Source organism: Anolis carolinensis, unplaced genomic scaffold (assembly GCF_035594765.1).
Source record: "Anolis carolinensis isolate JA03-04 unplaced genomic scaffold, rAnoCar3.1.pri scaffold_11, whole genome shotgun sequence".
NCBI classification, from domain to species: Eukaryota; Metazoa; Chordata; class Lepidosauria; order Squamata; family Dactyloidae; genus Anolis; species Anolis carolinensis.
In genome coordinates, this window is record NW_026943822.1 from 12,382,450 (window position 1) to 12,407,824 (window position 25,375).

At 40.1% G+C, this 25,375-nt stretch overlaps 2 protein-coding genes across 12 annotated transcripts in view; one reads left to right on the top strand and one right to left on the bottom strand.

The window, feature by feature from the left end:
- The window catches only part of mef2a (myocyte enhancer factor 2A), a 67,525-nt gene extending 53,458 nt beyond the window's left edge, over nucleotides 1–14,067 (top strand). For 4 of the 11 annotated variants that reach the window (XM_016996912.2, XM_008119337.3, XM_016996913.2 and 1 more), the window contains exons 7-11: nucleotides 2,420–2,610; nucleotides 4,842–4,886; nucleotides 7,525–7,651; nucleotides 7,930–8,056; nucleotides 9,081–14,067. In XM_016996912.2, the coding sequence (XP_016852401.2) occupies nucleotides 2,420–2,610; nucleotides 4,842–4,886; nucleotides 7,525–7,651; nucleotides 7,930–8,056; nucleotides 9,081–9,441 (851 nt within the window). In that variant the 3' untranslated portion in view covers nucleotides 9,442–14,067. The remainder of the gene's footprint in view (nucleotides 1–2,419; nucleotides 2,611–4,841; nucleotides 4,887–7,524; nucleotides 7,652–7,929; nucleotides 8,057–9,080) is intronic. The other 7 variants (XM_016996915.2, XM_003226502.4, XM_062963494.1 and 4 more) reach the window with 2 other exon arrangements.
- A 335-nt stretch (nucleotides 14,068–14,402) lies between these two features.
- Nucleotides 14,403–24,851, bottom strand: lysmd4 (LysM domain containing 4). Its single transcript, XM_008119335.3, has 3 exons — nucleotides 24,749–24,851; nucleotides 18,922–19,209; nucleotides 14,403–16,681 (listed from the first exon to the last, which is right to left on the bottom strand). The coding sequence occupies exons 2-3, from the start codon at nucleotides 19,192–19,194 to the stop codon at nucleotides 16,142–16,144; spliced, it is 813 nt and encodes a 270-aa protein (XP_008117542.1). The 5' UTR covers nucleotides 19,195–19,209; nucleotides 24,749–24,851; the 3' UTR covers nucleotides 14,403–16,141.
- Between the last annotated feature and the right edge of the window lie 524 nt (nucleotides 24,852–25,375).

A 25,375-nucleotide genomic window follows, 5' to 3' on the forward strand; every position in this document is an offset into this window, starting at 1 on the left:
AATTGTTCTTTCTTATAAGATCTAACTGAATTCTAGCTTCCTGGAAACTTGGCAAGATTCCTTTAGTGTTCATTAATGACAAATTCACAAAGACACTCTGTCCTTCACTACTGATATTGTTTGGTAATGTATTGTCATATCAAGTATGGGTGTTTTTTTACGGCAGTGCAATTCAAAGTCCACAAGCCACCAGACAAAAGAAGGCAATAATTGTAGTCAGTATGTTACTGGTCCTAGGTATATTTGGAAAAAAAATAACTAGAATCCAATATCAGTCAGCTTGAGATTCATTATTATATGGCATATTCTTGATTCACATGGAAACATAATGAACTTGGACCATCTGACCAGTTTGGCTTCTTAAATATGTTTCAGAGTTCATTGCACAAGTTTTCATTGGTAGATGTTTGATGTGGCAAATTTTCCCTACAAGTAGAAATCCTGAATGTCTTTGTCCTATTTTATAAGTAATTAGCATGTCATTCTTAACTCATTTGCTCAGGAGGCTTAACAACATAGGTTGTTGAGGCAATGCTGTTCTGATTTTTGCATGCCTCTAAAGTTAATGTGAATCTACTGTAATAAAATAGGACACAGGGGAGTACTTTGATCCAATTAAATAGTGTATTGTTCATGCCTCCACCATTTCATACTCCCGTAACAGAACATTCTTCTCACTGTTCCAGATGAACTAATAAATCTGATGATTTGAGATTTTGGAGAGGAGAGCACTTTGAAATATGGCATATTTGGATAAATGCATTTGTCAGAAAAGAGTCCTTTCTCTGTGTGCATTTTGGGGATGATAAATCCTTGCATGCAAGGATGAAGAATTGTGGTAGTTATCCTCACCAGAGGAGAGAATGAATTCTTTTGCAGTAATCATTCTCAATTTTAATGTCCCAAAGTCTTGTGAAAGGATTATTCTGCATTATTTTATGCAAGGAAAACAAGGTTTCTGCTCAAAAAAGTGTTTTCCTAGTCTGTGCAAGCAATGGTACATAGGCCTGAGCATCAGGAAAAGAAAGAATGATGCTATGAGCTGAAGTTCTCTTAATTGAGTCTCTTAATCAGTAATTTCACTAGGAAGTAAATGAATGTTGTTGTCTTCTAATGACTTCAAGAGCAGATTAAACGTTTGTCTCTCAATGTTGTCCTGCCTGTGGACAGTGTTGAAATAAGCAGTGTGAGCATTCTCTGGTTGTGGTCCATTTCTCAGTTTTGTGTAGTTATTGTGAAGATCAGTGAGGTGTAAGAGTGACTGCTGCTGCATTTGAAAGCGTAGTAATTTTCAATAGGAGAGTAAGTATTTTACTTCCAGATTCTTCCTCAAGTGATCTATGCCAGTAAAGGTGTTCAGAGATAACATAAGCTGCAGTTGTACTTGGTGTTCTTACCGTCAGCAGCATCTAATTCCTCCTTTGGTGATGTGTGAATGTAAAGGACTGTGTGTCAGAGAAAAGTGCTAAAGAAACTGAATTCTGTTAGAGAACAGATGGCTTTGGAACATCTCACTGACAATTGAACTTCATTGGCAATTCAGCGGCTGTAGCACCTGAAGTGGTGCCATCTCTGCATATTGGTCCCCCCACCATGGAAAAGTCCCCCCCCCCAGTCTTGTTCTGAATTGTAAAATGTAATGGATCACTCCACTCTTCAGCGTTCCTTACATTTTCTAGCTATTTGGAACCCTTTCTATATTAATGTCTCTGATCGAGAACTATGCATTGGGAATGATCCTGGATAGTGCTTGAGAACATGCATATAAAAGCCACTGGCCAAACCTGTTGTACGCTGTGGCAGGTTGACAGTTCAGCATTCACTTGGAAGCAGAAAGGGCATACTCTTGGGACTGATGAGCCGCATCGGTCTCTTCTGATATAACTGAGGCTGCATTTTCCTGCTGCAGACAGATTCCCAGCAATTCTGCTTAGAGACATGATGCTTATGGACGTGTGCACCCTTTTTCCCTGGAAGAATTGTATTCCTTGCATTCTGCTGGGAAACAGGTGCCTGCCCTCTGTGCATTGTGTTTCCCAGCAGAATGACTGGGGTTGTGGGTGGTAGCATGAGACACCCAAGGAAGCTACACAATGACAGGAGGCCCACCCACCTCTTGCTTTTGTAGCCTTATCATTGTTCTCCTTAGCAATGCACTTTAGGGATAATTGAGAGTGGTGGGCAATTCATAGTTTTCTTCATCATTCTTGGTCTTTTTGTTGGTAAGTTGCTTATACACTTTTAAGAGCAGCCGTATTTCCCTGGAATGCTGTTGTGTCTGTATGAACCCTTATAAAAAGATGATCAAAAGCTATTAGGTGTGTATATGTTCACAAATGCAATGTCAGACCATTAATCTTCCTGTCTTAAAATAGGTTCCTATCTCTTTATGTATCTTTTGGCTCATTCCCTGCTTTAGGCAATGGCTTTGTGAACTCACGAGCTTCACCAGGCCTGCTTAGCAGCACCGGGAGTGGAAACGGCCTGAGCAAAGTGATGCCTACCAAATCCCCCCCTCCGCCCGGAGGAGGCAATCTTGGAATGAACAACCGAAAGCCAGATCTCCGAGTTGTCATCCCTCCATCCAGCAAAGGCATGATGCCTCCATTGGTAAGCTTGACTTTTTAGGTTCTCTCTTTATCCACAGTGTTCTTAAAAGTGCTACTGTTGGCAAACCTTATGCATCTGTGTGGATAGAGATGTTATCTCAAACTGAATTCAGAAGTCTGTAAAGGGGGCAGGGCTACACTCACATATGCTTTGCAAATATCGTTCGGAACTCTTTGCTTTTTTGAAACAGGAGGTTGTGACACCTGCAAGTGTCATGACTTAGCAACTGTTATGGATTTATGTGGATTTGTCTGACGTCTTATGATATTTAGAGTGGTCCAATCTTCAGGAGCCAATTTTAGGGAGATGGAAAGGATTATGTAGAACGTTGGCACTCTGGCCCATCTAGTTGGAATTGGTTATTTCCACAGCATTTCAAGCTTTGTGGTCTCAAAGACTAGGAAAGTGTACAAATACAATGAAAGCTGAGAATATTCTTTTTAGTTTCTGTAATTTTATTGGCTTGCAATTGAGATATATTTTGTCAATATGTGAAAAGAGGAGCAAGCTAGTCCTACTCTCTCTGTTTCCATTGTTGTTCTAACATGGGAAGCAACAAACATGAGGAAAAGAATTTTCCCTTGGTGTGAGCACTATCCAGGCAATTGGGCCTTTCTGTTTCCCCAGAACCAGATTCCATAATGATGAAGCAAATGTCCATGCATAAGGGAGGGCCTTGTATTAAGAAACATTGCTTTTAATGTAACATTAAGAACAGAATATGATGAAGGGGGTAGAGCTAGGATGTGCACCTCTTACCATCTAGATAGAATATATTTGCATAATAGGTAACTAGAGCTTGTGGCTGTCTCAAACCGATTTGCCCATACTATGCATACTTGGATCCTTCTAGAACTAAGTCATCATCTTGTTGAGAACCCACCTGCTCACTGAGCTGTATTGAGGCTTAGAACTATCTTTTCAGCTTCATTTTGTCCACCTTACTGGTTGTATAGATGAGCATTTTCTCATTTCCAAATGAGTCGAAAAGAGATGTCATTTTTTGGAATATATGCGAAGAGGGGGAGACTTCTTCCCCTTCTTCTTTTCCTGTTGCTATGAATTGGTTGTTGATTTTACTGTGAGCCATCAGTGATTTCTTGTTTGTGCTGCCCTTTGGGGATCTTAAATGGTTATTTGTTTCAAAAAGGGCACGTGGAGACGAGATCCTACAATCAGGCAATATTGTCTGTTAGTGAAAATATTTTTGTGTGGTCTGTATTTATTCAGTAATATAAAGTGATCAGAGTAGATGTTGATTTTGAGAGAGCAGTTTCTCCATCCACCTTGGAATGACCCATCCAATTTCATTTGGTGAGTAATTGTTACAATTGACCACAAAGATGAAGAACAGGTTGCTTACTTGTTGCTGTGGTTCTTTGAAGGATCATCTGTAAATTTGTGCAGCTTATCCATCTCTGCTCTTCTTGTGCCGCCTATCCTCTTCCACTGTTTTCGCACTGCAACAAACACAGAATTGAGGAGAAAGGCAAGAGACACAATATATGTGTGGACTGAGAACGAACGGGACTTCTACCAAAAGTTTCCAAATGTGCATTGAACAGGCACAATGGACTTATATATCTATTCATAAATTCAAAGAATCACAGTTATAGGTATGCTGACTGTTCTTTCTTAGTCCCTAGGGCACAAAACAATTTTCCTTCCTAACTCTGGCTGGTTAATTCCATAGTGTTGCAAGGGACCTCGAGGGCCATTTCGTCCATATGTCTGTGGTGCAAGTAAAAATAGTGCTTCATCTCAGTTACACAATTCTACATTTCCTCAAGCTCTCACAAGGCTCTGAGTTGCCAGTTGAGTCCGGACTAGGAATCTCAGTAAACTTTCAGTTTGGTTTGGCTTATTGTTCTGAATAAGCCAAATTGTGAGTTGCCAAAACAGCTTAGCAAAAATAGCAGCGCTCTTTGATTTTAAAATGTTTGCAGTAAGCACAAGAAACCAATGCTGTTGCTTGTGAACATAGTATTTGTTTGCTCTTAGAAAGTTTGGGCCAGTTGTGTATAGGGTTTTTGTCAGGCTGGCTAGCATAGCTTTCTGCAAAATCGCTGTGTTGCACGTGACATATGTCTGCTTACTGAATCACATTGTAAATTCAAAATACTAGTGAGGCTAAATATAGCCAACTCTTCAAGTATCAGCATGACTCTTTCATTCTTGAATGCTGTCCTATTCTTAGTAACTGTATTATTCCTCTTGTTTGCTGAGTACAGTCGGAGGAGGATGAATTGGAGTTGGTGAGTCTGGGTTCCTACTTGGTATGAAACATCAAAATCTGGAGCGTTCATGTTAACTGTGTGGTGTAACTTATACCAGTGTTCCCCTTTTTGCAGGAAAAAAACATTTCTTGGTTTATCATGATCCTCCATATTTAATAAACTTCGTACCCAAAGAGTTAATTTTTGAATATACTGTTGAAAGGGGAATATTGGGATGGAACCTCTTAACAGCAATTGCCCCCACTAATGAATAACCTTTGAAGAAATGTTTTTAAATCCTTTTATTATGTTGCAGTCGCTTACTAATTTAGAGAGGGACTTTGCTCATAGAGTTCCGCAAATTGTCACACAGATCCTGTGCTGCTGCTGCTTTCCTTCTTTGAGATTACATCATTCCTGGTGAGGTCACCCTTCTAGAGATGAAGTTAATTTCATGCTCTACAAGAGAAGCAAATCACAAGGGGCTTCCCTGTTTACTCCAAGTAACATACAACTGCAAGCCGATTTCCCCCTTTCCTTGGAAAATGTGTTAGCATTTAAAAACAACCCAACAAAGAAAAGCAAAAAAGTTCACAATTTGAATTCTTTTAAATGTAAGGCTCCTTTTTTATTTGTGGCATTACCCAAATTATAACATTTTCAATCGGCACAACTCGTGCAGTCATTTTAAAAAGAACATCATGAAAAATGTGGGGATTTAGTAATTTAAATCCAGACCAGTTGCTGATATGGGGCTCTTTGCATGAAAGCATGGTCTTGCTGTGTTTGTATTTATTTTGGTGAATGCCTCCTCTTGGCTACAGTGTTGTGCGTTAAAGTGAAAATGTAATGCACAAGCTGTAAATGCTGGTTGTAAATGAGCGCTTGCTTGCTGCTTCTATATGAAGTGCTAGTGATGAGCAAAGAAATATAAATGGCACCTGTGTTCAGCTTCCCAAGGGGAAAAAGGTCTTTTCCCAAGGAAAATGCAAAAGCAACAAGAGGCAGTTGGAAGAAATTTGCTAATGAAGTTGCCTTTCTGTACTCTTTTGAGCCATTGTTTTGAGGATGGACCTGGTGTGAGTGTGGTGTGACTGTTAAGATTGGTGGTTGTTCAGATTTTTCCTTGAAAGAACCATTGCTCTCTCACACATTCCCCAACAAACAGAATGGGTCCCATGTCAAAGATGGACAGCTTTGAGTCTCTTCTCTGACCTGTTGGATTAAAAAGTTACATAAATATGAAATACATTCCTGTATTAATTTGAAACGTTGCTGGCACGATGGTGGTGTCCGTTAACTGCTTATGCTTCACATAATTACACAACTGGAATGCATCAAGTGGGGAAGTGCTGTTGAAAATATATAATACTTTTGCCTGTTATGGGGTTGAAGCAGAAAAGGCAGTCCTTCTAATGGCTACACAAACATTAGGTTTGGTGTGTTTGTACAGTGGATACAGAATATATGGATGCCACAGACACACAGCGAGATGTAAGCATGAGTGTGTTGGTAATGATGTTTTTATTTGGCTTAAAACATGCAAAGGCACCATTTGTAGTGTGTACACGCAGTGAAATGCATGTATCAACATCACATGTTATGAATGAAAGGTATGCATGGTAAATCTTTTAATATGTGAAGTATAATGTGAAGCGGCCTTCAAGGTTTTCATAGACAAAGGCTGGTTTGTGGTGTTTGGCTGTGGGAGGCGATTGCCCTCTGGTGGTGTGACTTATGGGGAATCATGCAGCTGCCTAAAACATAATTGAAAGGCCTCCTTCAAACTAGGTCATGAGCTTATCATTGGAGCTGAAGCTAGTTAGGACTGGCTCAATCCGTAGTGTGGCTCTAGGCAAAGATTTAAGTGTGCTGTGCTTATAGTGCATCTGTACAGGAGCTGGAGTTATAATCCCTCCACAGTGTTTCTTGATTGTAGTCATTCCCCCCCTACAAGTGAAAGGAATAATAAGAAATGTAGAATAGGAAAGTATAGCAGAGGGTTGGGGACAACAATCTTTGCCATAGGTTTTGGTGGTAGAGGTAATGTTTTCCTCTTCTCTTTGACAAGGTTATGCAGATGACCCCGGTGTCTCTTGAATTCTTATGCCCCGGGCCTTCCTTGCTACTGGACTGAGCTGGTTCCAAAGCTAAAAGTTTTCAAACTATTTAGACAGTTGGGGTTTTCCAGCAGTATCTGCAGCTGCAGCTTGGTAAAAAAAAAAAAAAAACACGACAAGCTGTGATCTGCTGACCTGCATTAGTCTTAGGTCATTTGTAGAAATGTGTTTCTTTAAGTGACTCTTATGTCCAATGCATGCTGTTAGCAAAGAGGACAACTTGAAAAGGTTTCACTTGTTTGTTTTGATGCAATTACAGTAATCATATTGCACACAAGACCCGAAGTAAAGCACTTAAGGGCTTTTGTGCTGCCAACCGCCCCATGAAGAACGGTTGGATGGCAGTGAGTGTGACTGCTCCAAGGGCAATCGTTGCCTATCTATCTTGTCTGAATCTAGCACCATGGAGCTCATAGATTTTCTTCACTTGGCTGCTCATAGTAAATGTAGTACAAAATGTACAGAGACAAGGGAAGGTTTCTCAGATTATGCACCTAGTTCAGCATGTGTTTGATGTGTAGTGGTTGTTGCTCTTTTAAACTTTATTTACAATCTGTTGTCTTGTCAACTGTTTACAGAGCACACAACGGCTAACCAGTTCTCAGTCTACACAACCTCTTGCAACACCGGTTGTGTCTGTGACAACTCCAAGCTTGCCCCCGCAGGGACTGGTGTATTCTGCTATGCCTACTGCCTACAACACTGGTAAGAAACTCCAAGGTTGCTGTTCTCTTCCTTAGGGCGATGTCAAGAAGATTCTAAACTTGTTGAATCTAGAGTCTGAGATGTAACAATATTGGATCTTGAGGTAGTTATGTGAGATTGCAGTCCTTCAAGTATGATCAAAGCTAGAAAATACATCACAAGACATCTGAGTGAGTGTTTGTGAATTCAGAATGATTCTGCCTGGTATTGAGTTGGAGAAAATGAAAAGCCTAGGCTTTCTGATGAAAAGTAATTGTTTTCCTTGCTCCGCCTTTCAGATTACTCCTTGACTAGTGCAGACCTGTCAACCCTCCAGGGATTCAACTCCCCAGGAATGCTTTCATTGGGACAAGTATCTGCCTGGCAACAGCATCACCTAGGACAGGCAGCCCTCACTTCCCTCGTGTGAGTACAACCCACACACAAACACACAAATAGTGTTCAGGTGTAGCCTTCATTGGCTAGGAACAATGTTTTTCACCTTTTAGTTTTCAGTAGTTTGGAAACTTGTGCATGCCTTCCTCTGTGAAGGTGATGATTTATGACTTGGAGATGGAAATAATTTTATAAGGAAATCCCTGTGCTCTTACTTATCCCTTTATTGTCCTTTCCTGCATGCAAATAATAATATTGTGATCTTCCCCCAATTTGAATAAACAAATAAATGAAACTGGCATGAATTTAAACTCGGCATTGCCAAGGCAGTGCAGCACACTCTGCTTGGTTTCTCGGTGCCATTCTGCTGTGGATCGCAAACATGACCGCTTAAGCCACTCCTGCTGCTTTAAAGGAGCAGCAAAAAACAGCACTTTGGAAACCCATGGATGTTTATTCCATCTATATTTGGAAACAGGGTTCCATTTTTTCCATTTATATCAGTGCCAAAATGCAGGCTTGAAGAAATGACATTGCCCGATACCCCTTTTTGGACTTGCTTCTGGTGGCTGAATGAATGGGTTGCACAATAAAGGTGAAAACAGCCACCAATTCATTTACACTCTAAGGTCTTTTATATGATACTTTCTATGTGTCTCCTCAAATCATAACCACAATACTGTGGACATGGCAGCTGCAGATGCAGAATCAACCCCCATTGTTAGGTCAGTGTGTTCCATTTGCACAGAACACAACCTGTGCAATCAACCTGTTCTTTGTAAGCAAACTATGGATTCTAGTTGTAGTTTACATCAGGCTAACAACCCGTAGTTTGCTTGCAGGGGAAAAACATTTTGAAACAACCTAGAATTGAAAGGAAAGCACAACAGCCTTGCCATGGCTTACTACTGATCAGGGAATGTGGCTTTTCCATTCCCGTGATATTAAATTATAGTGTCCTTCCTTAAAAGGTGGTGTTTTTTAACAGTCTCACTTGTTAAATATAACATTTTCCTTCTCTTCTTTCCTTCAATCTGGCTTTAAATCTTACCAGGGCTGGAGGCCAACTATCTCAGGGTTCCAGTTTATCCATTAACACCAACCAAAATATTAACATCAAGTCTGAACCGATTTCCCCTCCTCGAGAAAGAGTGACTCCGTCGGCGTTCCAGCAGCAGCAGCAACAGGCCCCGCAGCAGCAGCAGCAGCAGCAGCCCCAGCAGCCATCACGGCAGGACATGGGACGCTCTCCTGTCGACAGCCTCAGCAGTTCCAGCAGTTCATACGATGGCAGCGACCGAGAGGACCCTCGGGGCGACTTCCATTCGCCCGTTGCGCTGGGAAGGCCCCCCAACTCGGAGGACAGGGAAAGCCCCACCGTGAAGCGGATGCGGATGGACACTTGGGTGACCTAATCGCTCCTCCTTTGGTTTCTACGTTTTGAGTTCTACCAGTGGACAGTCCTGACATATCTAAATTTATAAATAAGGACATGAAATAAATATTTATATGTATATATACATACATGCATATATATCTTTGTATACATATATATGTGTGAGTGTGTGTAGCAGAGACACGAAAAGCAAAAATCAGCAGGCACTTAATACCGACTCCTTGTATAGCAGCTACAGATGCCCTGTGGTTTTAAGAGATAGAACAGAAGAACCCTTATAGGCAATGGTCTAGTCTGGCACTTAATCTATCTGGCCGATGTTCCTCGAATAATGTTTCGCAAAAGAACATGTGCCCCTTATGTAACCTACCAAATGAAACGGCAGAAGCTTGAGGGCTTGCCTGTAGTCGTTGTTCTCTATGTGTGTTTTCCAACAACTGTGTGGTATCCTGTAGTTATCATTACGCTTTGTAGCAGCAGAGCAGTAGAAAAGAGAAAGCAATACTGTACATAGAATGACCTCTATTACTACCCAGTCTAGCATGGGTCTCTCTTGCAAAGAGTGCATGGAGAAGGGCTGGCATTATTTTAAAAAATCACACACCTGTTTTTGCACGTGCAAAAAATAGAGGGTCAGATACGATTTTTGTAACCAAGTGTGTGTGAGACAGAGACATAAAGTGCATGAAATATTCAGAAGATATTAGCCTAGAAGAGAATCCGCAAAGAAAAATTTTAATATATTAAGTTATAATTGGGATATGTTTTAAAAGCTCTTTCTTACGTTCCTCTGACCTTTTTTAAAAGATAGAAAAACAGTTTTAGCTCGTGTATATTTTTTATTAAAGAAAAAATACCCTTCTTTGAAGACTATATGGAAAATTATATACAGTACTTTTGAACACATTCTGCTATGAATTATTTATACAAGCCAAAGCTGTACGGTGTAGCTTTTTTTTGGTAGAGAATAGGTCTGACTTGTTTTTTTTTGGACTGTCTGTTGCTTTTGGTTCAGGGGAGGAAGGAAAAACAAAATCTTGCAGGCAGAACCTTGGGGAAAAATAAGCCATGAATACTTATTATTATTCTATATGTAAATTAAAATTTGAGCCAAACGTTGTGTATATAGCATCTTAAATATATTATCACCTTTTGGTGTAAGTACGTATGTATTGTACGTTCACCAGATTAAAAAGTATATTTTTGTGGATTGACGCCGACTTGAAGAAAAGAAAAAGGCGAGGTCCTTATTAAGTAGAGTATTCACTGTTTAATATTTACTATTTTGTTCAATAGACTGTATTTCCTTTTGGATTTTAATTAATATTATCCAGATTTTTTTCAGAGGGTGTTTATAAAAAAAAGGGGTTGTCCCCCCTCACTGGTGGTGAATGTGTGTTGTTACAAATTGTACTCTTTAATCTCTCTTCTTTTTTTGGTGCCGTAAAAATTCATTATACATTATATATATAATATATATATATATACATATATCTGTATAGATACATATATAAATATATGTATATAGATAGCAAAGCGATAGCCCCCTTTGCAATTCGCTCTACATAAATCCAGCATTGATTCATTCTGCATAAATAGGAAAAAAGGTGTTACAAACTGTTTCTGAGGCATCGTATGAAGTTCTCTCTTTCGGCCTGGGGAGAGGGATGCTTTTGTCCCTCATAATTGCTGAAGTAATGGGAAACGTTGTCAGAGGAAGGAAGGGGGTTGAAGTGGTCTTTCGGTTTAAGGCAAAACATGTCCTAATATTTAATTCCCCCAAAACATCAGGAAGAGCTTCAGATAGTGGCACATGTTGCTTTGGAGTCACTTTTAGCTCTGGTTTCGTCTAAAGATGCTTCCAGTCTCATGTTTGCTTACTGTTTGTAATAGGGGCAGATGCTAAAGGAATATCTGAAGGCAGGTTTTATTAGATACCATGATACATACATATATATATATATAGAGAGAGAGAGAGAGAAGGGGGGGGAGAATGAATACTAGCAAAGGGCTAGGAGCCATGGTGGCGCAATGGGGTAAACTCTTGTGCCAGCTGAACTGCTGACCTGAAGGTTGGGTTGCTGATCTGAAGGCTGCTGGCTTAAATCCACAAGATGGGATGAGCTCCCGTCTTGTCAGCTCTAGCTTGTGGGGACATGGGAGAAGCTTCCCAGCAGGATGGTAACACATCCGCGCATCCCCTGGGCAACATCTTTGTAGATGGCCAACTATCTCACACCAGAAGCGACTTGCAGTATGTTCTCAAGTCGCTTCTCACATGATAAAAAAGCCAAAGGGGTTACAATTTCCTTAGAAGGGAGTAGCAACTCAGTATTTCGCCCAGATAATTGTGATGTAGCCAGGTGCACATTTTTGTTTTTTGTTTTGTTTTTTTAGTTCTCCATTATTACTGGCAAATAAGCTTTAAGACAATCTAAATGCTCTTTAATTTAAAACCACACCAGGCATGGCCTAGTGAGAAAGTGGTATTAAAATGAAGGGTGAACTCTTTTCCTGTAAAGGCTCTTTCACCTCTTTTTACCTCCCTCGCTCCATGTACAAAACTGTAAATGCAGTCATAGAAGACTGTAAGCTTTCTAGTGGAGCTATTTTCTTTTTATCTCTCCCCCCCCCCCCCCATCATAATTCCTCAGCATTTCAAGGAACTCGTAGACAGGAGGTACAGCTTCTTATACAAGACAGTATGCCCCTATTCTGCCAGCTTATTCACTATCCCAATCCCTCTTTTTGCCCTGTGCTTGGAAACTGAACACCACTTCATCGATCCTTCTGTTGCTTCCAAAGGATATTTTGCCAATCCCTATTTATGCACCTACATGAACTTTGCTGTACATTTGAATGGGAGTTCTACATTTCACATTTACTGTCTGATTTCTTGTGTGCCTTAATGAGATGGCTTTGCTGACTGTATCTCAATAGTCTTTTATTCCTATGCAGGTTTGTAAGGAGTTACATCACAATACATTTTTTCTTTTTAAAAAAAATAATAATATGGGAATTTTAAAAAGGTTTGGCTTTGTACTTGAATCTAGCCAACCAAATGTTTTTTTTTGGTTTAACAAAAGGAACTTTCAGAATCAGACTGTTAACTTGTGTCCCATCTCCTCATCCTAGGACCTGGCCCTGTCTCCCCAGAGGAGAATGTGTCATCCTGAAAATACAAATACTTTGAAAAATAACAACCCCAACACTAAAAATGTAACTCTAGGCATTTTTGGATAGCTTACACTGATAGGTAAGGTTAGTGGCAACATTTCCTAGCGGCATTGCTTGTGCTAATGTCCTTGGGTTTGGCCTGCCAGGGTGCCAATGTCCCTGCGTTGCCATTGTGCTATATATGTGTGTACCAAATGATTTAATTTCGCACGGAAGTGGCTAGTGGTAATGGTAGGAGGCAAGAATGCAAGGAGTCATGCATGAAACAGCTCCGGGCTCGCACTTTGGGCAATATGTGTGGTTGAACCACTTTTGAGATGGGAAGGGAGAGCTTGTGTTATGCTCAGAAAGGGGTCGGGGGGAAACAAGATCTTTGGCTCTCCCGAAAGGCCAGCTCCAAAGTGCAAGGAAGCATGTGGCACCTTGGATTGGCGCTTCGTTGCTTGAAAGAGGCCTCCTGCCAAGCTCTCAGTCAGGCATGGCAGCTTCTCACTTGCATGGGGCAGGCCTGCACAACTCGGCAATAGTAAGGGGCTAATATCAAAAATAGGCTAAACCTCCATGGGCCGGTCCTCCTCCTCTCCCTCAATTGTGATTGACTGCAACTCCTCACGTGACCACCAGTTTGCCTGCCCCTCTTTCTCCTCCCACTTTTGATAGACTTGGCGGGCCACACGTTGTACAGGACTGCCATGGTCACGGGAAACGGAGTTGTTGTGCATGGCTGCTGTAACGTGTGTCATTCGGATCAGGATGATTTTTTTTTTTTGCGGTTAAAGGGCAGTTCTGAAAACAAAGAATCAGTGGAGTTTGAATAGAATCAATGGCATTTAGATCAAGAGTGCTGCAGACCGACATCTTGCACAAACCCAAGTGAGTAGAACAGAGTCAAATGTTAGACAACACTGACTTCTGGCATGCTGTCGTTCATGGCGGCATGTGGGAAATGTTTTGACTTTAAAGGACACTAATGCTTTGGCGAGGGTAAACGTGCGCACAAGAAATACATAGTAAATAAGGAACATAAATGACTCCTGCCGGATCAACCATGGGAAGAAGTTTGAAATTTAGAATGTGAAAGACTTTAAAAAATATATTAGACATTTTTCCTCACTTTGCTGTGCAAGAAAACACTGCTTTGCTATATTTAAAAAAGAAAAGCTTTTTTTAAAACAAAAAAATTATATGTACTTGGTAAATGTTTGTAGTCAACAGTTCACAGACGAAGCTGTTTGCGGTTAAAGCCGCCTGGCGGCACAAGCTGGACTTTGTTGCCATCTTTGAGACGAATCTTTAAAGGAAAAAAAATAAGTTAATCTCTTTTCCCTGAATGTGGTGTTTTTTCTTCAATATACAATAAATATTCTAGTGAACTTTTTATCAAATGGTTAAGAAAAATGCTAGAGGTTGTTGTAAAATATTTGTATCTTGCATTCACTAAAGTAAAAATACTGGCTTTTACTGTGTATTTCAGACTCTCTCGTATTTCAGATGACGTTTCCTTGATTTCCACAATGAAACCCTCTCTCCTGATTCCATCTGTGCCCACAATCCGTTGGTTTTGTCGTTATTATTACATTTCTTTCCCCTGGAAAAACCCATGTTTAGCAATACAAAGAGAACACTTATATGCTGTACACATTTTTGACAGGTCGAAAATGGCATGACAGAACAAGAGAAATCATTTCCCACCGGCTAAGTTGCGAACATTGAAAAAAGCAGGGGTTCTTTGCACATTTTGCTCAAAGGAGATTTGCTGCACATAGATCAGTCATGAGAAAATCAAGGAGCTACAGAAAAAGCTCAAACCATGGACTTTTTTTTTTTATTCATGTACCATTACATTTTAGGGAGTTTACTTGGTATTCCCCCACATGGCTAGGGTTGCAAACTTAACAAACGTAAGGAGTAGAAATTATTTAAATGAATGTTGTGACTCATAGAAAAGTGGCTTCAGCAGCCAATAGTGACATGGAATTTGATTGTTAAAATTACCCGCCATTACTAAGCTCTTGAAAAGCACATTACAAGGCAAAAACAAGGAAGTGTTCAATGAATCATACCTGTTACTTAGCTCAAGTATAGATGAGGGCTCAGCCAAACAAGACAATATCTCCATACATTTTTTTAAAATGCTTTCTATTCCCACTCTTTTTTCCATTCCTAAAAACAGCAATTTCTCTTATTTCTCCCCCTCAATAAATAGGACTATTGCTCTGTTTTCTTCCTTGGATATTCAAAATATTCCTTTCTTCTTTACCTATTTGGTGATCTCATCCAAATTCATTATTAACGGTGTGAGTTAGGTGACACATATTAACGTATAGATGAGATGTAATGGAAATTAATACTTGGGATTCTGGCAAAGTGGTTCTCACCCTGGGGTCCCCAGATGTTTTTGGCCTGCAACTCCCAGCAATCCCAGCCAGTTAACCAGCTGTTAGAATTTCTGGGAGTTGAAGGCCCAAAACATCTGGGGAACCCAGGTTGAGAACCACTGATCTAAAGGGAGCTGAAACAGTTTAAGCAGTTTTTCCCATGGCAGCCAACTTTTACTACTTTCCATGGTTGTGGATTAAGGCTTTGAGAGAGCCATACAAATATGTGTGTTTTCCCTCCTCACTGTCTTCCAGAAGTTGATACTTATCATGAAATTAAATGAAGAAAATCCTGTTAGGCCAAGACTCAGTTCAACATAAAAGCCAAAATACCTCATAATGATCTCTAGAGACCATTTCCATATATCTAGAGCCTCCCCAGATCCCTTCCAGGGATCAAAGCAAAATGCAGTAGAATTTTCAAAATACATCAAAATATCCCAAGGATAATGTCCTTATCTTTTTTAGTTGCCTACCCTTGAGTTAAGGCCTATGATGAAGGACGGCATGGCTGGAATTTGAGAGAAGCAATAGCGGTGACCCATATTGAAAGCATCCAAGGGAAATGTATCAACAAAAAGAACTCAATTCCTTCAAATCAAGACATGAAATTGTTTAATTCCTTAGTTTAAACCTGGGCCAACTTCAGGTGTTTTGGACTTCAACTCCTAGAATTCCTAACAGCGCTGTTAGGAATTGTGGGAGGAAGGGCCAAAGTTGGCCCAGTTTTAAACTAGGGGATTAAATTTGCGGAGAAACGTGGGTATTTGTTTCATCAGAGAAACTTGTCTTGAAAAAGGCAGTGAAAATCTAACTATATGGGAAAGCAGTGGCAAGTTTATTGGGAGTCTAAATGAGCTCTCCTTCCTTGTTTCCATAAACTGACCTTATTTCTTCTAACTGAGGTTGCTGATGATGCTTGCCGAAATGCACTTTTACAGACAAACAAGTGGAGGTATGTCAGTGCACCCTTTTCTGATGTCAAAATCCCACCACCCTCTTCCTTTAGGGCGAATCCATAACTGACCGGCTGCCATCAGTGCCTCATTTCTGCCCTTGTTTCCCCTTAGTCCCCTTTACAAGTTCAACACCCGTAACTTACAGTCTCATCCAGAATGTTACGTTGAAAGCACAGAGTGTCTTACCCACTTTTGTCTCTCACCCTCATCCGCCGGCTGGGATTAAAGCGCCTACTTTGGAGATATGCCCGAGATGGACCGGTGCTCCCACAGTAAACCCATGCAATGAGTTGTTGGCAGTTACATTGGAAGCATCGCCGGCCACTTCCAGCTTCTGGGTTTTAAAATAGACAATATAAAACACGGGCAAAACAATTCCTACAAGGAGCATAACGAAGACCGCGTTCCACCACTGGATGCCACAATCTGCTCCGCTAGTGGTTTCTTTCTGCCGCTGAGGGGACCAGTCTGGCGTTTCAATGCAATAGTCTGAGCTTGGTGAGACCGTCACTTGTGCCGCTTGTTCGATGTTCTCGTCAATCCCTCTGAAATACTGACTGATTGGTTCTCGGTTGTCACCGTCATCACCTTCCAGCAGTTCAGCCAGTGATACAGAGGCGTTGTGTGGCAACTCCTCACTCGTTTCCGTCAATACACTGTTGACCTTGACTGGAATTTTGATGGATTTCAGAGCATACAAGTCTTGTTCCCAGATAAAGTTATTGACCCGTTTGATATCTGCGACCTGAGAATTCAGAGGGAAACACCACTTCTACGAGTAAGTACACAAGTTCACATCATATACACAAGTAAGTCTTTCTGGCTGCAAGTTGATATGAAAAAGCAGAGCGGGCATTGCCACGTTTGCAAGTCCTAGCATTCTCATCCACATTGCCTGTGATGGCTAGGGTTGCTGAGTTACACAACACCAGCTCGACAGTTTCTTCTTTCCAAACATTCTTGAGGCAGCTGAAGAGACTACTATAAATGTGGACATCAGTGGATGGCAATATAGAAAGCAGACTACATAATTTGAAGCAGAAGCTTGAGAAACATTCTGCACAAATGCTATTACAGTACTAATAACTAGAGAAAAGCAAAAGAAAGACTATAAATTGGCCGGACTGACGAATTTATATGTTTTAGCCAAAGCTGTTTAACTTGTTTTAATTGGTATGTTTAAATATTTGCTTTTTATTACTGTAAATGGCATTTAATGTTTGCCATTTTTGTTTATGGAAGCTGCCTTGCATTCCTCTGGGGAAAGAGGATGGATTAAAAATAAAGTTATTTATTTAAGTATATCATAATGTCAAAATGGAACCTGAAGAACAGTAGAATTAACAGATTTGCACTACTAATATCAACTGATAGGAATCCAGGAAGCCTTTGGACTAAAATTTGGGCCATGGGTGGGGATGAATGTAAAGATGGTTTCCGTAACCAGAAAGATAAAAAACCTCATTAGATGACTGCCGACATTCTTCAAATGGTTACAGACAAACAAGAAAAGGGGACAAATAACTCAGAGTCCTGAGGAACAAACGTTCAGGGACTTGTGCACAGGTGCAAATAGAACTATTACAATAATATAAATGTAAAAATAAATAAATAAAAGAAGACAACTAGAGAGGGAGAGCAAGACATTCCTTCCTTGTGATCCAAGAAATTCTGGGAAATTCATGAGGAAACGTGATTCGTTGGACAAGTAAAGCGGAAGGCAATATGGCACGAGGAGGACCAGATTACAGATGGATTGAATCAATGAAAAGTGCCACGTTCCCGAGTTTGTAAAACCTTAACAAGGCCATTGGCAACCAGAGCTCCCAGTGGGCTCTCATTCAAAATGCCACCAAACAACAAAGTTCATTTGTTAGTAAATAGGAACAAATCTTCTAAGTTCAGCAAAGGACAAGAGGGATCCTCTCACCTCTGCAAGGATCTACCGTACATCATGCAGCTGTGGGCAAGTCTACAGAGGGACCACCAAACGCAGCAGCATTGCTCAGACACGAATCAAGGAACATGAAAGGCACAGCAGACTAATTCAACCAGAGACATCAGCCATAGCAGAGCATTTGATGAACCAACTTGAACACAGCAGATTATTTGAGAACACCACCACGTCAGACTACACAGAGAAGCCATTGAAATGCACAAGTATGTGGACAATTTCAATAGAAAGGAGGAAACCATGAAAATGAACAAAATCTGGCTACCAGTATTAAAAAATACTCTAAAATCAGGACAGTAAATAAAGAACATCACTCAGAAAATGGGGGAATTCCAGACATGAAACATCAGGGCCATTTAACACCTCCCAACAAAGCATTCCCCCAGGCAGGAATCAGCTAAGCTTGAAGCTGGAAGGCCATTAAATGCTAATCAAGGTGATTAATGACAACATACACAGTTACCTCCAACAGACAAGAGTTCTTTCTCCCACCCTGGCCCTTCCACAGATCTATAAACATCCCATGCTTAGTTTCCAATATTCCTCACAACCTCTGCCTGCCATAAATGTGGGTGAAACGTCAGGAGAGAATGCTTCTAGAACATGGCCATACAGCCCGGAAAACTCACAGCAACCCAGTGATTCTGGCCATGAAAGCCTTCGACAGCACAAAGAACACATCTGCTTTTTTCTTTTGAATAGAGCAAATCAAGCTATCCAGATTTTGTTCTGATCCAGCATGGCAAATCATGCCCTGAACAGTCTTAATCTGTTTAAGTTATACCAGTTTTGACCCTGCTATCTCCAACGTCATGCAGTTGTTCCCATTAAGCCAAGTGACACTTGACCAACACAAAGGACAGAGATGATGGCATGGAAAGCACCCACCCTCGGAAGCAGTATGTCCGATTTCCGATCTAAATTTGCGTGCCCTGCTTAGATTTACAACATCCTCAACTAGAAATTCATTCCATGATTTGCATCATGGTGGGCACGGACGAATGGCGTCCTTAAACCTGGTCGCTTCTCACCTTGCATCCATACTGCAGGGCCAACTTGTTGAGACTGTCGTCTTCTCGGACTTCTCGTTCCAGTAAGACGATGTCCCCAACTTTCTCGCGGGAAGCATTCCTTTGCTGAAGCTCCTTCCCTCTCGCTCGCAATTCCATCACGTCAAGCTCTTCCTCCGAGGACTCATCCGACTCCGACCGTTCGCTTCTGAACAGGTAAACCTGGCTGCTGGAGAATTTACGGACCGTTGTCGGAGCTTGGAACGACGTGACCAGCCCTTGGTTGAACCTCATGGTTTGCAGCAGGCCCTGCAGGACAAAACACAAAGTGTGGCATTTTAAAAACCTGTTTGTGAAATGTAAAATCAGTGACACTTAGGATTTGGGACCGTAGAAGAAAACTTCCACTCAGCAGCTTGGCATCAGTCCCGGTTACTTGAGACACATTGTCCAATGCTACAGACTGGGCAGACCTTTTAAGACACAGCAAGGAGACCCTCATTTCTACACAATCCAGGGTCAACTTGCATTCAAAATCTACTAGAGATGACACATCTTCGGGGGAGGGGGGGGGGGGTCCGAAGCTATGGAATACACTGCAGAAAGAGGTCAGATCAGTTCCAACCCTGATGTCATTCTGAAAAGGGCTATTTCCTGTTTGAAATAGCCTTTAGTTAAGCATTTTGTGGTCGTACAGGGAACTGTAAACGGATTTTAACTGTATTGTTTATAATATGGATGATGCTGTGAAGCATTCTTTGAACTTTTATCATTTGTTTTTAGCTTTGGTTTTATGTTATGATGTATATTTTAAGATGATGTGAGCCGTCTTGAGCTCACCTCGAGAAAGTCGGCATAGACATCGCCTAAATGAGAGGCTGGATTATCCGTTACTTAACCAATACAGATTTTGTTGGTCCTGCTATCTTATATTGCAGTGTGGTCCAACCTTTAGTTACCCGAGGGCCAATTAAACTTTAGTATAGGAATGTCAGGGCCAGAGACATTTCAGAAAGAAAACAGATTACCGTATATACTCGAGTATAAGCCGACCCGAATATAAGCCGAGGCACCTGATTTTACCAGAATAAACTGGGAAAACTTATTGACTCGAGTATAAGCCAAGGGTGGAAAATGCAGCAGCTACTGGTAAATTTCAAAAATAAAATTAGATACCAATAAAATTAATTAATTGAGGCATCAGTGGGTTAAATGTCTTGAATATTTACTGTATTTCAAAGAAAAATAGTAAACTGTAAGTGGAAAAGCAACAATAACTTTATAATAATAATAATAAACAACAACAGCTTCATTTGTACCCTGCCCTATTTATTTATATTTATTTATTTACAGCATTTATATTCCGTCCGTCCTCACCCCGAAGGGGACTCAGGGCGGATCACATTACACATATAGGCAAACATTCAATGCCTTTTAACATAGAACAAAGACAAACAAACATAGGCTCCGAGCCGGGCCTCGAACTCATGACCTCCTGGTCAGAGTGATTCATTGCAGTGATTGATTGCAGCTGCTCTCCAGCCTGCGCCACAGCCCGAGCCCTATCTATCTCCCCTGGGGACTCAGGCCAGCTTCCAACATAGTAACAGGCAAACATATAATGCCTACATAAACAATGCAGTGCTAGATATAGATCTATCATTATATATACTAATTTCACATGTGTATTTCCCCCTGAAACCTTTGCAAATCCTCTCTATGTGCATTTTCCTCCTGCAATATTCCCCTAAAAATACCTTTGTCCTCTTTTCTCCTGCCCTTTCCCACCTCTTTTCTTTCTCCCTTTTTCAAACTCTAAAAGTAGCCAGAAAAGGCTTTTTAAAGCTTCTCTCCCCCTCCCAAAAAAACCTACCTCATTTTTGTTTCCTTAGGAATAAAAAGAAATACACACCTTCTGTTGCTCTCTTTTCCCTCCTTCCCTCCCTTTGGACTCAAATGTTCTTGCAATAATAGTAGTAATAGTAATAGTAATGAATCGTGCAAATTTGCAAGAATATCTTTTTTTCTTCCCCTTCTGCCCATGCAATCTGGCTTGCAAGGGTTTCTCTCACACGCTCCTTTCGCTTTTGAAAACATTCGCTTCTTCTCTGTCTCTCTCTCTCTCAAAAAAATAAGATAACCAGCCTGGGAGGAGAAGCGAAGAAGGGAGGTTTTGGAAAAGAAAACATACTGTGGCCTCCAGGCTCCGCTGCTGGCTTGACCTTGACCCGAATATAAGCCGGGGGAGGCCTTTTCAGCTCATAAAAAGGGCAGAAAAACTCGGCTTATCTTCGAGTATATACGGTACATAATTAATATTTAATTACATAATTAAAATATTTTTCCAGTAAGAAGGGCAAGGGCCAACAAAAATGAATTGGTGCATGTGGCCTGTGGCCTGGACCACACTGTTATATTGCTATTGAAACTCAATTTGCACCCTTTTTTCTGAAGTTTGCATCCTTTTTTCTTTATTCTTATCATGCAAATGCCCACAAAGCATTTCCTGTTAGTTGTTAGCATGCTGACATGATGTAAGAATCTGAGTGTTGGGACTATGGCTCTAGGAAACTAGGGTTCGGGTTCCTACCTAGCCATGAAAACTTATGGGGCCCCACAGCAAGTCACATGCTCTCAGCCTCAAAAATAATGATAAGCCCCTTCCGTGCAAATCTTGTCATGGAAGCAGCAGTTGCCTAATTCGGTACGTCTTCCCACTCTTGAAAGACGAGCAAACAGATCCAACTACTGTGTGCTGCCAAAAGATATTATGGCAACGAGTCTTGGTTAAGAGGAAAAGGTGGAATGAACAATCAACCACTAGAGCTTTATCTGAGTGGGAGAGAGTAAATATGAAACCAGGAATCTAATATACCTTTAAGGCTTGCGTTTGTGATCCAAGTGATCAAAGGTTTCATTTATAGGAGTGATTATTTTATAGGCGTCTTTTCCAAGACTGCAAGGCTCCAGGAAAGCGAAACGCCTTGCTTGAGAATGTGTTTTGAAGCAGCTCACTTTGAGTCGGACCCGACTGGACTTAATGCCAGGCCAAAACCTTTACATGAAAAACTAATATTAAAATAATAGTAATAGTAAAAATAGAAAATAACAATGAATAAAATTAGTAATATTGTAATAATAAAATGGTAATATAAACAGTATAATGTTGATAATATTACTTAACTTACTTAATATTATAATGTAATACAACATTAATAACATTATTATTACAATAATAATACAATAAAATTAATAATATTAACTTAACATTATTATGTAATACAATATAATACTACTAATAATATGATACAATAACTGTATATTATATATTACATGTAATGTTACCAATAATATTGCAGATAGTGATATAATAAAACATAGTAGTATAGGTAAAGATAAAGATTTTCCCCTGAGTTCGTGTCCGACTCTGGGGGTTGGTGCTCATCTCCATTTCTAAGCCGAAGAGCCGGTATTGTCCGTAGACACCTCCAAGGTCATGTGGCCATAGGCGTGACTGCATGGAGCGCCATTACCTTTCCGCCAGAGCGGTACCTATTGATCTACTCACATTTGCATGTTTTCGAACTGCTAGGTTGGCTGAAGCTGGGGCTCACAGTGGGCGCTCACTCTGCTCCCCAGATTAGAACCTGCGATCTTTCGGTCTGCAAGTTCAGTAGCTCTGCGCTTTAACACGCTGCGCCATCAGGGGCTCAGAAATTATAATATAGTAGTATATAATACTAATATTGTGCTATGCTAACAATATAATATATTGTATGTACATGTAATATTGATCATAATATAGTAATACAATATAATACTAATTATACAAAATAATAATTGTATTATTATACAAAACAATACTGTGTCAATAATATTTTAACTAATAGTGGCTGTTTATATCCAAGGTGTTCCCTGCTTAAGTTTTAATAATGCTGTATTGACTTGGTTTTACCTGGTTTTTAATTACAGTAGAGTCTCACTTATCCAACATAAACGGGCCGGCAGAATGTTGGATAAGTGAATATGTTGGATAATAAGGAGGGATTAAGGAAAAGCCTATTAAACATCAAATTCGGTTATGATTTTACAAATTAAGCACCAAAACATCATGTTATACAACAAATTTGACAGAAAATGTAGTTCAATACGCAGTATTAATTACTGTATTTACAAATTTAGCATCAAAATATCATGATGTATTGAAAACATTGACTACAAAAATGTGTTGGATAATCCAGAATGTTGGATAAGCGAGTGTTGGATAAGTGAGACTCTACTGTAATGCAGGATGTAGTACTTTCTCACCATTGATATACAGTAAAGTCTCACTTATCCAAGCCTCGCTTATTCAAGCCTCTGGATCAGGGGTCCCCAAACTAAGGCCCGTGGGCCGGATGCGGCCCTTCAAGGTCATTTACCTGGCCCCCACCCTCAGTTTTATAATATAATATTTTTATATCAGTTTTAATAATATAATATTGTATTTACATATAATATTGATGGTAATATTGTAATGTAATACAATATAATACTAATAATAATACCATATAATAATATTAATTATATATTATATATTACATGTAATATTAATAATAATATTACAATATAGTGGTATAGTTCAATATAGTACTATATAATGCTAATATTGTTCTATGGTAATAATATAATATATTGTATGTACATATAAATTGTAAGCCACTCTGAGTCCCCTTCGGGGTGAGAAGGGCAGGATATAAATGTAAATAAATAAATAATAAATAAATAAATTTTTGACTTAGGCTCGCCCAAAATCTGAAATGACTTGAAGACACACAGCAACAACAATCCTAATTAACTTGACTATCTCGTTGTCCAGAAGCAGGTCCACACTTCCCATTGTAATCCTGATCGGTTTGTATTGGTTAAAATTGTTTTTATTTTTAAATAGTGTATTTTTCCTTCATTGTTGTTGCTATTGTTGTTTTTGCACTACAAATAAGACATATGCAGTATGCATAGGAATTTGTTCGTATTTTCTTTTTCAAATGATAATTCGGCCCCTCAACAGTCTGAAGGATTGTGGACCGGCCCTCTGCTTTAAAAGTTTGAGGACCTCAGCTCTGGATAATCCAAGCCATTTTTGTAGTCAATGTTTTCAATATATCGTGATATTTTGGTGCTAAATTCGTAAATACAGTAAATACAGTAATCACAACAAAACATTACTGCATATTGAACTATTTTTTTCTGTCAAATTTGTTGTATAACGATGTTTGGGTGCTTAATTTGTAAAATCATAACCTAATTTTATAGGCTTTTCCTTAATCCCTCCTTATTATCCAAGATATTTGCTTATCCAAGATTCTGCCGGCCCGTTTAGCTTGGATAAGTGAGACTCTACTGTATGTAGCATATCAATGATTCCTATAGGATTTTAATGGTGTGTTTTATATTGTGTTTAACTATCTGGTTTCCATGAATGTATTTGTTTGCCTTGTATGTGAACGATTTATACAGTAGAGTCTCACTTATCCAACGTTCTGGATTATCCAACGCATTTTTGTAGTCAATGTTTTCAATCCATTGTGATATTTTGGTGTTAAATTCATAAATACAGTAATTACTACATAACATTAATGTGTAATGAACTACTTTTTCTGTCAAATTTGTTGTACAACATGATGTTTGGGTGCTTAATTTGTAAAATCATAACCAATTTTGCTGTTTAATAGGTTTTTTCTTAATCTCTCCTTATTATCCAACATATTCGCTTATCCAACGTTCTGCCAGCCCGTTTATGTTGGATAAGTGAGACTCTACTGTAGTTTAAACTCGCAATAGTAACAAACAAACAATCCGCACTCACCTGCCCCACTCCTTCCTGCTTCTGCACTCTTTTCCTTTTGCAATCAGGCCCACCTGTTCCTGCTTTGGCTCTTCCCGCCTCGCGATTGGCCGAAAAGTCCCCGAAGAGGCGCGTCAGAGCAGCGCCGCGGCCAATCGCCTTGCGGGGATTGACAGCAGCTGAGTAGGTTGCGCCCAGGAGTCAAGCTTCAGCACAGGGTGGAGGGAGGGGCTTGGAATTAAAGGGACAGGACCCCTTTTCTCCCCTCTTGAAAGCAAACAGAAAGTTGAGCACAATCGCACCCTTCCCAGTAGATCAGGCATGGGCAAACTTGGGTCCGGTAGGCTGTTAGGAATTGTGGGAATTGCAGTGCAAAACACTTGGAGGGCCCAAGTTGCCCATGCATGCAGCAAATTGTACCCAAAGAATAAGGCAGGGGCGCATCTACACTGTAGAGTTAATGCAGTTTGATACCGATTTAGCTGCTATTTATTTATTATTTACAGCATTTATATTCCGCCCTTTTCACCCCGAAGGGGACTCAGGGACTCACATTACACATATAGGCAAACATTCAATGCCTTTTAACATAGAACAAAGACAAGACAAACATAGGCTCCAAGCGGGCCTCGAACTCATGACCTCCTG

Bases quoted from the DNA above. Each gene is read 5' to 3' on its own strand.
- lysmd4 (XM_008119335.3), bottom strand. From the start codon at position 19,194: ATGAGGTTCAACCAAGGGCTGGTCACGTCGTTCCAAGCTCCGACAACG. The intron at 16,682-18,921 runs GTGAGAAGCGAC...CTGAATTCTCAG, and splicing joins CCCTGCAGTATGGATGCAAG to GTCGCAGATATCAAACGGGT.